General features: G+C 47.5%; 1 protein-coding gene across 1 annotated transcript in view; it reads left to right on the top strand.

Moving 5' to 3' along the window:
• The window catches only part of VSTM4 (V-set and transmembrane domain containing 4), an 80329-nt gene that overhangs the window by 45706 nt on the left and 19287 nt on the right, over positions 1–15336 (top strand). The window contains exons 6-7 of the mRNA XM_069572289.1: positions 8185–8291; positions 9665–9726. Coding sequence (XP_069428390.1) covers positions 8185–8291; positions 9665–9726 — 169 coding nt within the window. The remainder of the gene's footprint in view (positions 1–8184; positions 8292–9664; positions 9727–15336) is intronic.

Here is a 15336-nt window from a genome sequence, read left to right as displayed (position 1 = left end):
AACAGGAGGAAAACAAGTTTCATCTTCCTGTGTGCTGGCCCTGAAGTCGGAAACTGCCGTCTCCTGGGAGGGCGGCCTTGACCTGCAGAGCTGGAGGACTGTTCCTTTCCCACGGCGGATCACCCTCTCCCGGAGCAGACACTTGGGCCTTAGCGAGCATCTCAGGGCGCTGCAAGATTTCAGCTATCTGGAGAGCAGCTCAGCAGACAACTGTGCAACTGTACCCCAAAGCTCCAGAAAATCGGATTGGAAATGCAAGGCCACCGATTTCGTGGATGTGTGATGTGCTCCCACTCTTGGCTGGAAAATCCCTTGGGCAGAGGAGCCTGGTGGGCTGCCGTCTATGGGGTCGTGCAGAGTCGGACACGACTGAAGCGACTTAGCGGCAGTGGCAGCAGCAGCTCCCACACCGTGACTCCTCCTCGGCGCACTCAGGGGCCTCTCTTCAAGTTCAGTCAAGCTGTCAAGAGGGCGGACGGGGCACAAAAAGGCAGTTCCCAGCCAGCACATTTCCTGACCTTTTGCTTGAACTCATCTTATGCACTTGAGATAATAAAGTATCTCCAAGAGGGAGAAATTAAGGTGGGCGTTATGTTATCTGTGTCGATAACAGTTACAGCTGAAGTCGTCCAAGCTTTCTTCATGTTTTCCGGTGCAAACACTTTCTCAAGGATGGACAGTCAGGTCAACAGACTCTTTACATGTTGGATAAATTATAGGCACAGCTTTACTATGTTTTATGAGCTTAGGTTAAAGCATTTTTCAGTCTTTTTTGAAACATCAGAATTTTATAAACATTTTAAAACATACTTTACAATCGAAGTTTGGGATTACTAAGTGATTTGTTTAGGGTCTTGGAGAGAAGGCAGAGATGTGATTTCAAAGAGAATAGAAAGATATGTGCTCCAAACTGGGGTATGTGACTAGTTGCTTCGTGTGTATTGAAGCCAGTTGAAGCCTAGTGAATAGGAACAGTGTTATAGAACATTTGTTCCTTCTGCGAAGGGCCGTCTGCTGTGATGGTTAGAGATTCTGTGACCAGGCTCCCTCAGTCCACATGCCAGCTCTGCCATAGACTGCTGTGTGCCTTTGGCTAATTTTTCAACCTCTCTGATAAAATGAGGGCAATCATAGCTCTAGAAGGTAAGGAGTTGGGAGGATTTCAAGAGCTGGTCTGTATAAAGTGCTTCCAACAGGTAAGTGGTGAGCTCTGTGCAAATAGTCCTGTTATTACTCAGTCAGTACTTATGAGTGTTTCTTCTGTAGGCTTGTAAGGCCCTTTGAATGAGTGTGAAATAACACCAGCCCACGCCTTGAGGTCTGGGAGACCCAGAGGAACCAGGTGGTGGCTGAGCCGTGGCCACAGCGCCGTCGCGGGCACCCAGCGGGGGCGCTCCCAAGCCTGTCTCAGGGTCTCCTGGGGCTGAGGTCTGGACTGGGTCTTGGAGGTTGAGTTAGAGCATTCCAGGAGAAGAGGGATGGGGGCAGCAGCACATAGAAGTGGGGCGGGAAGAACACGGCTGGGGAAGGGGTTTCGCCCACTGGGTGAGGGATCTTGGAGATTCAGGGCAGAACAGCAGGCAGGTGAGGCTGGAGGTGGTGGCAGGGCAGATTGCAGAGGATGCCAGTCATCATATTAAAAGTAATGACAAAGCCTCATTTATTATATGCCTGGCACAGTGCTAAGCACGGGACACACACCATCTTCTTCTGGCCTTACAACAACCCCGTGAGTGGCTGCTGTGATTATCCCCATCCTACAGTTGGGAAACCAGTCCCAAAAGAGTGTGGATGTTGGTGAGGTCTCCTGACCAGTGAGAACAGGAACAGTAGGGCTACCAGCCCAGGCCACCTGGCTCTGAGGCTCACACGTTGGCCCAGGCGTCCTGCGGGGCTTGGGTCTGACTGTGAGAGCGCTGGTATTGGCAGTCACAGAAATGGACGAGAAGCGGGTGCTGCAGGGCGATGGAAGGGAAGCGGAAGGGGCTTGGCTGGAGATGACTGCAGCGGCTCTGCCTCGTCCCGACTTTGGAAAGTCCAGTGAGCTCCGGTCATAGGCATTGATTTGTAGGTGTCTTCCCTTGTGACCACATTCAGCTGAGCAGGCCAGGGGGTGAGGGCTGGGACGACAGGCTCCCGGTGTGTGTCTCCTGGTCTCGCGCCTGCATCCCTGAGGACATCGCTGTGCTGTCTTATCCTGGCCCACCCGGGGGCTCAGGCTCACCTCCCTCCTTTCAGAGCCCCAGGCAGAGGCAGGCAAGGGGAAGACGGCCGTGGTGATGGGATCTGGTTATTCCTGGAATAACACGAAAGGCCTCCACCTGGTTTTGGCATCAGCTGGAACTGTGCCACCTGCTACGTGGTGGCGTGGGAGCAGTCTCTCGGCTTCTGTGGGACTAGGTCACTCTCCACCAAATGGGCATCAGCTTGCCTTCATCCTGTAGCTCAGGGTTGTCATCAGGGTTCAATGAGATAATACCGGCTGTGGACTAATTCCTCATAATTACTCATCAAGTGCCCGTGTACCTCTGTGCCTGAACACTTGATGGGGTTTATTTCTAATCCTCATAAAAAGCCTGCTAGGTACAAATTAATCTCCCCAGACTAAGAGCATGAGTAAAACTGCCAACTCGTAGATGAATAGCTAGCCCTCTATACTATTTACAGACCTTTGGATTGCAAGCGCAGATGGTCCTACCCAGGAGAAGGCTCGGCTGGCTCCTGGCCGGGGCGCTGCAGGCTGTGAGCCTCCACCAGGGGACACCGGGCCCTTGGGGCCGTGACTTCTGTCCCCAGCCTCCCTCCAGGCAGTGCTGCCTCCAGGTTTTGATGCGACTCCAGCCAGTCCTGCTCCTCCCAGGAAAGGAGAGGTGGCTCAGGAGCCTTCACCCAGGCCTCATGGAGGACTCATCTTGCTTCCCCAGGAAGCAAACACAATTGCAGTCACCGCTGTGGGACCAACCTGAACCGTGCTCTATGGCCAGAGCGTGAGGTTGTGCTGAGCAGGGGTTGGGGGTCAGTGCCACCCAAACGGGTCCCTTCAGCTGCAGAAGGCAGTGAGTGGATGCTGGGCAGATAACCCCAGGGATCTCTTTTTGCCATTATTTTCATGACCCAAGGCCAACACTGCATGGAACCGCTGAATATTAAGGAAGCACCTCCCAATCTTACCAGTCGGCGTTCAGAGATCTTAAACTTACAAACTAAACCTAAGCCAGTGTGCAGACTCCGTGAGAACTGGCAGGGACTGCAAAGGACGAGCTCTCATGACAAGACCAGCAGAACCTCTGAGGTGATGTAAACCATTTATGATGAAAGGCCACGGGGAGGCAGTGGACAGGAAGGTGCCTTGGCAATTACCTCACAAAGGAGCAGCTCTTATCCTGATGCTCTTCGCAAAATGCATGCAAGAAGGTCGTATGCAGAAAGCGATGCATCAGGAGCCCCAGGGGTCTGCAGGTCCTTTGTACGCGCTCCCACCCTGGTGCAGATTTCTGAGAACTCTGCCCAGTCCAGCCAGCTCCCTGTTCAAGGAGAGCAGATTCCATAATAATGATGATACCGATGCTGGTAAGACAGTCATAGGCGACACCCATTTAGTGCTTCTACTTTCCAGAGGTAGTTCTGTGTGTTTGACATAGTGTGATGTATTTATGAGAAAAAGTCTCTTCAAGGGAAGCACCATTCTTCCACCTTGAGAGTGAAGTTCTCCAGGCTGTACAGAGCTCCTGGCATGGACTGTGGATGACCTTGTGTGGTAGTGGAAGCCTATGGAGCGCTTTCAGAAACCTCGAGCCAAATGTCAAGAAACTCACCTTATTTACACTAGTCCTTGGCCTTTATCGATGGCAGTTGACCTTGGTGAGGGGGGCCCGTCACTGCAAATGACGGTGAGTTGCTGACATAGCTGTCGTGACCCACAGCCCCTACAGATCCTAGCACTCAGTCCTGCCTCTCTTACCAGGACAGAGCTCTCAGCAGCTGCCTTTAGTATAGACTGGAAATGCAGTGAAATGCTGATGATGCCTTCTGCTACCTTCTCTTTAGGAAGCTGGTTTAAGCCCAGAGCAGCCTTTCTGGATCTGGCTCTATCGACCTTCTTCCTGCCCTAGTTTTCTTGTTCTCTGTTGTCTGGGCTGGGCCCAGAGTCCTTGCTTCAGGGCCTGGCGGCAGATGGAACTGGTTGAGATCCCAGTGCGCCTGCCTTGACCCCTCTGAGGCTTCATTTTCCCATCTAGGAGGGTCAGAGGTTATGGCTGTCAGGTACTTTTCACAGTGCCTTGCGTAGGGTAGACTGATAAATACAAATAAAAGGAGATATCACATTTTTCTTTATTAAATGAGAGAAATTTTTTTAACTGATAAATATGGTGTTAAAAAGGATGAAAACATAAATATGCTTACCCATTGACCAAGTGGCTATAAAATAGTACTAACTTGTCAGAAATCATTTTGACAGTGGGTATCGAATAGCCTTTAAAATGACCCTTTTTTTCTGAACTAATACTTCTAGGTCTAAGAATTCAAAAAACAAAAGTCTAAGAATGGAAAACCATTATGCACAAATATATTTATAGCAATGTTATTCATATATCAAATTGGGAAACAGATGTTTAGATGCTGGGGAAAGGCTAAGTAAACTGCAGCATGTCTTGTCATTAGAATAGTAGGAGGGTATATCAATTTGGAAAATGTAGATTAAGTAAAAAGAAGGATGCAAAATTGTAATACAGTTTTATTTTTTTAAAAACAATGTAGAAGAGCTAGGGAAGAGTTGAAATTTAAATCCACACAACAGCTTGCCCATGGATGTTGCTAGCAGCTGTTTATTCATAATCTCCAAAACTTGGGAGCAACAAAGGTGTCCTTCAGTAGATGAATGAATAAATAAACTCTGGTACATTCAAACAATGGAATATTAGTTGACATTAAAGAGAGATGAGCTATCAAGCTATGAAAAGACATGGAGAAAACTTAAATGCGTATTTCTAAGTGAGTGAAGCCAGTCTGAATAGGTTCAGACAATGTATGGTGTTCTGGAAAAGGCAAAGCTATGGGGACAGTAAACAGTGGCTGCCAGAGATGGGGGAGAGGGATGACTAGGTGGAGCACAGAGGAATCTGGGGGCGTGGAAACTATTCTGTACCTTACTCTAGGAATGGATACACTATAAATTTGTCCAAACCCATAGGATGTACACCACCAAGAGTGAACCCTAATTAAACAGTGACCTTTGGGTGATAATGATGTGTCAAAGTAGTTTCATTAATTATCGCAAATACACCCTTCTGGTGGAAGAAGTTCATGATGTGGCTGGGCAGTGGTCTGTCTGAAATCTCTGTACCTTTTGCTCGGTTTTGTTGTGAACACAGAACTGCTCAAAAAAAGAAATAAAACACAGAAGAGGGAAAAGACTGGAAATATTTACAAAGCTTACGACAGACTTATTGTTTTTGCTTTCATGTCTGTAATCACCATTTTAAAACATGGACATGCATTAATTTATAATGGAAAGAAAAAAAAACATTTCAAGAGGTTAAGATGCTAGGAAATCAAGCTGTATGTGTGGTTGTGTATTTAAACAATCCCGAGGGTTTCTGATCCCTTTTTCCCTCTTAGTGGCCAGGGTTTTGTAAACACACATTCCTTTTGGCTATTTGTGAATTTACACAGTTGACCTTATCCTTAAAGTCATGGCCAGTTAGAGTTTCTGCCCGATAAAAATAAGCTGTCTTTGGGGACTCTTGGTGTGATCTATGTTCTTAGAAATTTCCCCGCTAGTCACTGTGTGACTCAGTCTTTGTTATTTTAAAACTCTGCTGCTGCTGCTGCTGCTAAGTTGCTTCAGTCGTGTCCGACTCCGTGTGACCCCATAGATGGCAGCCCATCAGGCTCCCCCGTCCCTGGGATTCTCCAGGCAAGAACACTGGAGTGGGTCGCCATGTTCTTCTCCAGTGCATGAAAGGGAAAAGTGAAAGTGAAGTCGCTCGGTCATGTCCAACTCTTAGCGACCTCATGGACTGCAGCCTACCAGGAGTCCATGGAGTTTTCAAGGCAAGAGTACTGGAGTGGGGTGCCATTGTAGGACTGTATTAAAATAGCCTATTTTCTTTTATTAAATGTATACATATTTAGATAGGTATTTGTGTTTAATTTACTGTTTTTCAAAGATTATTCTGTCACATGTGTGCATGCTAAGTCGCTTCAGTTGTGTGTGACTCTTTGCAACCCTATGAACTGTAGCTCACCTGGCTCCTCTGTCCATGGGATTCTCCAGGCAAGAATACTGGAGTGGGATGCCAAGCCCTCCTCCAGGGGATCTTCCCGACCCAGGGATCAAACCCGCATCTCTTATGTCTCCTGCATTGTCGGGGGGGGGGGTGGGGGGGTGGTTCTTTACCACTAGCGCCACCTGGGAAGCCCCTATACAATCACATGGTTTAGTAATTTAAATTTAAAAGTTAAATAATTAATTTTAAAAATATATGTGCAGTGATAATTCTCCCTGTCCAGTCTTCTATCTCTTTAGTTCCTCAGCACCCACATTCTAAGGAATACTTTTAAAATTCTCTAATGAATATTTCCAAAGTTTCTCTATGCTTGTGTACATAAATACTAATATATATCATTTTCTCCTTTTTTTAATACAAAAAGTGGCACATTTTACACATTGTCCAACACCTAGCCTTTTCACTTAACAGTGGGTCTTTCCTTATCCTGGTATAAATAGCTTCCTCATTCCAGTTTCAAAGGACCCTCTGTGTGCGTTTATGGATTCGCCATAATTCCCTTCCCCAGTCCCGTGCTGGTGGACAGTTGGGTTGTTTCTAATCTATTGCTGTTACGAATAGCACGATAATGACTTATATGGACCTATTGTACCCATGCAAGAATACCCAAAGAATCAATTCCCAGAAGTGAAACTGCCAGGTCATAGAATATAAACCTTTCTAATTCTGATAGCCCTGTGATCCTGATTGCTGAATTACTCTGCATCAGGAAGGGTTTCCACTTGTACCTCCAATACTTCTGAGTGCCTGACTCCTCACACCCTTGCCAAAAGAGTGTTTTGCCTTAAGTCTGACTGTTGCCATTCTGATGTGTGCAGAAAGGAAGTGCAGTACGTTTTTATTTGGATTCCTCTTTCTTGAGGAAGTTTTAGCACGTTTTCCTAGGTATGAGCCTTTCCTTTTGGGTGAAAACTGTTTACCGCCTTCGTTCATTTTGGTTATTGGGTCATATTTTAATGGATTTCTAGACGTCCTGTGTATCATGAAGATAGCCTCTCTCGGTAACTGTACTTGCCCGGCCGATTGTGTGTCTGAGGACAGGAGAGGCACGCTCCTCTGGGCTGTTGGGGCCAATAGGATGCACCTGAAAGGAGACTGATGGCTGTTCAAGGAAGTGTGTGCGCTCTGTCACGCCGGTGGCCCTGGCAGGAGGTCTCACGTCCGGCCAGTCTGGGCTTGCAGTTTCTGCTTACAAACTGTGGCTTAGGGCAAGCCACTTGGCATCTCTGAGTCTTGGTATTCTTACCTGTAATATAAGGCTTACCCATTCCTTTGGGTTATAATGGATAACACATAGAATATGATACTACAGTGACTATATAAGTCGCCACCCAGATAAGTGAAAGCACTCACCACACTCCTGAGGATCATTTCCGGCTCTGCCTTATAGGTGACAGTGCAACGGGAGGATATGGCCAATCACAGTGGCCCCGGGGGTCCCAGCTGCAGTTCCCTAGGGTCCTTTCTCACTGGCCCAGGGGCTGCTCTGTCTCTGGATCGTGAACCACAAAGGCATGTGCAAGGCATGCTGGTGTTAGGGGAGCTCAAGGAGAAGTTTTTAGTGCTATCTGAACACCCTACTGGTGATATAGCCAGACTGAGTAGACCCATTAACTACGTGTGAACCACTAGTCTATACATCCCCGAACAATGTAAGCAAGCTGGCCCCAGGTCTCTCCAGAGATTTTGGAACTTTACACATCACATAGTCCTAACTAGCTCGTCTCATCATCCTTAGCCAAGGGTCAGTACCAAGCATCCCTGGAGATAAGCCAGAGCCATCTCATTTCAGCTCTAAAAAGCTCCTGCCTTACATAGGTCCGTCTGGGTTCTCAGAAGCTGTTGCTTGGAACAAAGCTGCCTTTGCCTTCACCTGGGCCTTTTCCTTCTACAGCTCGGGGGAGACGGTCACGAGCGTGACCAGCTTGGCTCCACTGCAGCCCAAGGAGGGCAAGAGGCGGAAGGAGAAGGCTGATGTCCCTCCCGCAGTTCCTGCCAAAGGTAGGGAGCTAGCCAGCGGTCACCGCGTGTGAGCGCAGCACCTGGGGCCTGATGTGAGTTTAGGGCGGGAGATGGACAGATAGGGGTGTGGCAGTCCTGATTGTATGGCCTGGAAAACTCCACCTAGATTCTCATCATATCTGAGCCCTGTCCCTGAGGTGGGCTGGTGGGGGGTGGCGCCACTGGCCACACACGGCTTTAGCAGGGAGCTGTGGGGGTTGTAGTGGGGGGTCAGCCTCTACAGACTGTTCCAAAGTGTACTTCCTTCTGAACTACTAACATGATCTGCGCAAAGCAGGATGGGGCAAAAGGGTGTCTGTTCATTTAAGGGAAAACATTTATCTGATTTTTCTAAGGATAAAAACCAGGTGAGCAATGTAGTTTGGATTTGTTCTAGGGATAAAACGAGGGTTATTCCTTGATTCCAAGGAATCATGACGGAGCAGCACAAATGAGGGAGATGGGCATTTCCTGAGGAAAGAACTACAGGTGTCTTTAAATAGTTCTGAAAATAACGGTGGCTAATTTAGGTCATACCTCAAAGGTTTTGATATAGAATTGGGAATACAAGGGTTGCCCCAGTGAATAATTTAATAGCAAGACAAGATCCATTGTATTCCTCAGCTGGGGCTCTCTAGGGTGTCCCCTAAGCGCCCATTGAGCCCTGTGGCAGAAGGCAGTGGTGCTGAGTCTGAACATACATCAGTGGACAGAGAGGCTGGGAGGCACGGGCCTCCTGGGAGGCATGACACGGGTGGGTCTGGGAGGGAAGGGGGTCCCTGCTCTGGGCTGGGCAGTGTACTGACGCGGAGTCTCATTCTATCAGGGTGGTCAGTGCCCTAACGAAAGACGAAAGTGAGACTCAGAGAACCACGTGGCAGAGCCTGACTTTGGGTTCAAGTCCCAAATCATTTAAATACTAGTCAGTTACATGACATTGCAGGAAGAGCCTCGGTTTGCTCCTCCATTAAATGGGGACAATAAGATCTTCCCTAATGACCTCACAGGGTGGCTGTGAGGGTCAAAGGTCACCACTGTCAGGGTTAGGGTGCAGCTAGGAGGAAGCCCCAGGGAAAGTTCCAGCCTCAGCCTTAACCAAGGGTACTTGGTTCTCACCTGCACATCTGACCTCTTTGTAGCTGGTGGTGTTTTGTCGACCTTGTTGAGGAGAGAGGATGACATGTCCAAAGGCTAGGAGGGGACCACCATTCCCCAAAGGGCAGCAGTCCAGCTGTTACCTGGATCAGAAACTAAAGTTCTTCCACGAAGGCAGGAAGGGGCCCAGAAGACTCTGTGTCTGTGGTGCTCATGGTGTGTGGACTCTAAGGGTCCTGGGAGGAGCTGCACACTAAACCCTTGATGTGTTCCTACAGCTCCCATCGCCACCACGTTCCATAAACCGAAGCTGTTAAAGCCACAAAGGAAAGTCACCCTGGTGAGTAACCACGTTCTCTGTGCTGTCCCCCAAGGCCCAAATGCACTCCGTTCCAAGGAGCACCTTGATTAACTCAAAACATGCTCCAAGTTCTTGGTGCTTTGTCCCCAAGCAAAGCCGTTCTCTCTTCTTGGGTCAGCTTTTGAGCCAATTTTTCTCCATACCTAGTTTCCAGAGTGGCTTTTAAAAAATACATATGGGACTGCTTTTTATCATCCATGCTCCTTTTTGAAAAGAAGGAAAAAAATCACACTCTGGAATGAATGAAATATAAAGTGGACCAGCTGGTATAAATTTGTCTTGATAACCACTCTGAAGAGACTGCGGAAGAACCTTCCAGAATATATGTTGTACTTTTCATTTTGAAGTACTTTTTAGATTTTCAGAAGCACTAGAAAGATGATACAGAAAGTTCCTGTCCACTCCGCGCCCAGCTTTTCCTAAGGTTAACATCTCACAAAGCCGTGGTGTATTTGTCAAAACTAAGAATTTAGCCTCAGCGTATATTACCATTAACTGCACTCCAGATTCGGGTCAGATTTCAGCAGTTTTTCCACGAGTGTTCTTTTTCTGGTGCAGGATCCCATCCAGGCTAGCATATGGATGTCACGGTCCTGCCTCCTTAACCTCTTCCAGTCAGGACCAGTGCCTCAGCTCTGCAGCCTTGACACTTTAAAGGGTAGTAGCTGCATTTTTTAGAATGTCCCTTGATTGGGGTTTCTCTGAGGTTTTCTAATGGTTAGAAATGAGGTTATGGATTTGAGGGAAGTGCAACACAGAAGGGATATGCCTTTCTCGTTGCGTCCCATGGTGGGGACCTGCTGTGACATTCACCTTGACCGCTTAGTAAGGGTGAGTCTGCCAGACTTCTTCATATAAAATTACTCCTTTTTCCTCCACATCCTCCATTTGTTAGAAGTCAGTCACTAAGTCCCGGTCACACTCGAGAGGAGGAGAGTGAAGCTGCACCTCTTGAAGGGAGGGAGATCAAAGACCTTGGACACATATGAAAACCACCACAGTCATAGTGTTTTAGGGGAGACGCATCCAGCCCATGCAAATAGTCTGTTTTTCCTTGAACTTCCATCTACTCATTTGCACGTTCGTCAGTGGGTTTTGCTTGCAGCACTTATTACTATGGTGAGTTAATGGCGATTTCCTGTTTTCCTCAACCTGCCTCTGTTTACTACTTAAAAGTCTTCTACAAGCGAGAGCTGGCTCCCTTCTCTCGCTGATTTGTTCACTAATTTCTTTACATCAGTGTGCATGCATGGAGACTTAATTTCTTTTCAATGTGTGCTTGTACTGTTTTTCGCTTTGTTGCTGATTTTGTTCAGCAGTTGTATATTTGTGTGTGAGAGAGAGAGAGACAGAAAGAGAGAGGGAGAGAGGGGCGGAGAAACGGGCAAGCTTATTCTGAAATGTGTATGAATGGCAAAGCAAACAAACAGAAAAGTGGAGAGTTTGTATATGCCAGTTCACAAAATTTACATTAAAACCATAGTAACTGAGCCTTGTAGTAAGTAACTGGGCTTCCCTGGAGGCTCAGACAGTAAAGAATTTGCCTACAGTGCAGGAGACCCAGGTTCAATCCCTGGGTCGGGAAGATGCCCTGGAGGAGGGCATGGCAACCCAGGCCAGTATTCTCACCTGGAGAATTCCATGGACAGAGGAAGGAGCCTGGCGGGCTGCGGTCCATGGGGTCACAAAGAGTTGGACACTACTGAGTGGCTAACACTTTCACTTCGCTTTCAAGTAATGGTATTAGCACAAGAATAGAAATATAAACCAAAAAAAGATAACGAAGAGCCCCAAACTTATCTGCATATGTATTGTCACCTGATTTTACGACAGAAGTGACATTGCAGCGCAGTGAAGAAGGGATTATCTTTTCCATATATGGTGATTATCTTTTCCGTATATGGTGATTATCTTTTCCGTATATAGTGATTATCTTTTCCGTATATGGTGATTATCTTTTCTGTATATGGTACCGTATATATGTGGTACTTCACACCACACAAAAAATTAATTAGTATGAAAGGTAAAAATAAAGCTTTCTAAGCATAGTGTATCTACACAAGGTCAGGGCAAGCAAAGATTTTCAAATCTGTAATGTTGCGAGCTTGATGGTTGCAGTCAGCACCTGTGTCCTTCTGAATCCAGAGCATAAGGTTTTAACCAGCTTATTCAAAGCTTTGTCTCGGAGGGAAACCTGAATCTCTGTGCATGACTCTGACGTCTTCTGGCTCAGCCTTACCCCTGACCTCTTCTGTGCCCAGGTTACCTGCTGTTCCTCTGGACAGGATGGCTCCTCTGTTTTCCGAGAGAGAACCTCCTTTTCCCTGCAATGAATTGTGGGTTCTGTTTTCATGCAGTGTGATTCCATCTGGTTCATGTCATCAAAAATCCCTCACCATTTCTGCTCTATCGACTATACTGGTCTTGTCCTCAAATATGGCAGCAAAGGTTTTGCTAATTTCAATAGATCTGTGGTCATTCAGTGGACTTTGGGAAACTCAGTTGAACACAGAGGCTGAAATGATCCACTTTCTTAGAGCATCCTGCATCCTGCCCATGAGAAGCAGACTCCCCCGATAGTCTGAGCTTAGTCTCCCAGCAGTGCATGCCGCTGCACGTGTGTGTAGGTGAGAGTGCATTTTTCCAGAGCTTTTATTCCTAACCCATGTATTTATCAACAACCTCAAGACTGGTTATAGTTTTGTAAATTCTCCCCATTTTACATTCTAAGCTGTTCAGGGCCTGTTGTTTCTAATCTAATCTCTTACCCCTTGTGAAAACAGAAACTGCTCTTTATTGACGTTCCATTGATACATGCCAGGGATATATAAGAAAAAGTGCGTTTTTGCACGTCATTGTATTTAATTCTCACAGTAAGTCCCCCCATTGCTAGACTTGCCTGTGGGGACACACAAATACTCTGCTTAAGGAAAGCGAGTTCCTACAACCCACGGCAGGTAGCATTGCATCTCTCACGAAGAAAGGGCTGCTCCCCCCGGATGGAGCAATGTCAGCAGCCTTGAATGGGCAGCTCTCTAGTTCACAGCGACACAGTGCGGCCTCCTTCAGCAGTTTGGGGCCACTCATAAATGAAGTAGATTCAATAGCATTTTCAAAAATAACTGGCTCCAATCACACGTTTCTTTGTTGTGGACTTTTTTGGGAGGGGTGGTTAAAACCCCCTTCACATCTAAATTGGCCCCACATGAGGGTTTTTTTTTTTCATTTTTCATCAAATTTTATTTTTTCAATTAATTTAATTGGAGAATAATTACTTTGCAATATTGTGATGTTTTTACCGCGCATCAGCATGAATCGGCCACAGGTGTACACGTGTCCCCTGCATCTTGAACCCCCCTCCCACCTCCTTCCTGACGCTGTGGACTTTTTGTTTGTTTGTTTGAGCTGGTGTGCTCCTCTGGGACAGAGATCCTTCTTGATTTGCACAGAAAGTAAGTCAGGGCAGTCATATATGCAGTTCAGAATGGATTCTTTGTTTTATGGAAATATCCATAATGCTGTTATTAAATACCAATTTTACTGTCCTTTGATCATTTAAGATATGAAAAGACTTAAAATGTTTTAAAGCAAATTTTCCAGAAATGAGTCAATTTGAAGCACCTGCAGCAATACACAGTAAAGGAAAGAACTGACTTTGAGTGTACCTCTGCCTGATCAGCAGCTTAGAGTCAAAAATGCCAGGCCTAGCATCTACAGGTTTTGGTTAATATTAAGATTTATTTTCCCAGTAGGCCAGGATTGACCTCAGTCTCAATTTGGTCGATATTTATCTCTCAGATCAATAAGTCTTGATGGCAGCTGAAACTACAGTCAATAGCTACCTGTTGACTCACACAGGCCTTCGTGGGTAATTTAGAAAATAATTTAGCAACATCTTTTCTTTAGGATCAGGTACCAGTTTAGGTGTTTAGTTCTATAACTGCTGCATTTTGCCACAGAGTCCATAACACAGTGTTTCCTGGAGTGGTCGGGGCCACAGAGCTCTCCAGCCCCCCAGCCCCTCTTTCCAGAGTGATGTTGACACATGCTCACCCCAAGAAAGCAACCTGCCCACTGCCTCCACTGACTCATTGGCAAGAAGGGAGAACCTCTGTTTATTGAGCGTTTACTGTGTATCAGCTCCTCTGTTAGGAGCTTTGCAGGCTCCATCTCCCTCATCTCAACCACACACGCCAACTCTCAGCAGACCCTCGGACTCCAGGCAGAAGTGACAGGCCCGGGTCCTTGCGTTTTCATCCTCAAAGCTTAACATCTTTTCTTATGTTTCCAAGATAACATGGCATTTTGCAAGAAGTATATATACCAGAGACTAATAGTGGTTTGAAAGAAAAAACTGATAGGACTCAAGAAGAAAAAAGAGGTGAGAAAGACATTTTAGACGGTTTATAATTGAGGTGTCAAAACTGCCTTCCCCTATTTTAACAAAAGAACCGAACACAACAACCTGTTCTCAAAATTAGCTTATGAAGCCATGCCTTGTCACCAGTTGGCGGTGGGGGGATGGACACGGCCTTCAGGGGACCCCTGTTTCCTCCCCGTGGTCTTGGGATCCCTGAACCCACTGAGATAATTTGCACACTTCCAGAAAAGGCTGTTGTCACCTCCTTGTTTCAGAAGGAGCAGAGTGCGTTTGATTTCCTTTTCTTGCCCTAGGCCATTTACTGATTCAGAGACCTCGTGGAGGAAGAGAAAACAGTCTCTGTGATGGGGAGGCGAGACTGGGACTGTGAGCTGGAGGGTCGGGCTGGCAGCATCCCCAGAACCACTCACAGAGGGTGCAGGCCTGGGGGCTCCTGCCTCAGGGTCACGCCTCCTCACTGAGGCTCCCTCAGTGGGTCACCTCTGTTTCCTCTCTCTAGAACCAAGGCACTCGCCTGTAGCACTCTGTAGCTAGAAAGATCAGACTACCCTTGTTCTCTAAGGAGAAACTATCCCTTGCGAGCAGAAGGCTGAAGACACGGGGAAGTCAGGAGCATCAGGGGCTTGATTACAGCAAGTTTCCTAGTGGGTCTCTTGTATCCTGCCTCCTCCTTGGATCCATCTCCTGCACTAGTGCCTGGGGGTCCTTCTCAAACACAACTCCAGCCCTGTCATTTCCCTGCTTGAAACACTCCTGTGGTTCCCCCTTGCCTCCAGGATGAGGCGCGGCTTCCTGCGAGCGGCGGCTGTCGTCGCTGGTCTTCCGCTCCACTCCACCACCTGCCACCCTGTGCGGCCCAGGTCCCCTCACTGCTGGCCCCATGGGCTCCGTCCTGCACCTGCTGCCTGGCCCGTCCTCCCACAGGGCTGCCTCTCGCCTCCAGCAGGCAGCTCACACACCACTTTCTTTCCTGAGGCCTCCTGCTCCTCCTGCCCCACTTCTTCACTCATCTGGACCCTCCTAGGCATTGGTGCTGCCCTCTGTATGTTGGGGACTTGCCAATGCCAACTCTCATGGCACGTTTTAGTTAATCTGTTCTACCTGACCCCGCAAGGCACTGATGCCCTTGTCCCTGGGAGTAAATATGGGTGGCCGGCCGTCACCCCAGCTGACTGCTTTCCGTCTCGGCTGTCACCTGTCCCCAGAGG

This window comes from Ovis canadensis, chromosome 25 (assembly GCF_042477335.2).
Source record: "Ovis canadensis isolate MfBH-ARS-UI-01 breed Bighorn chromosome 25, ARS-UI_OviCan_v2, whole genome shotgun sequence".
NCBI lineage: Eukaryota > Metazoa > Chordata > Mammalia > Artiodactyla > Bovidae > Ovis > Ovis canadensis.
The sequence above is the reverse complement of the archived record's forward strand: the minus strand, read 5'-3'. Positions and strand labels throughout refer to the sequence as shown.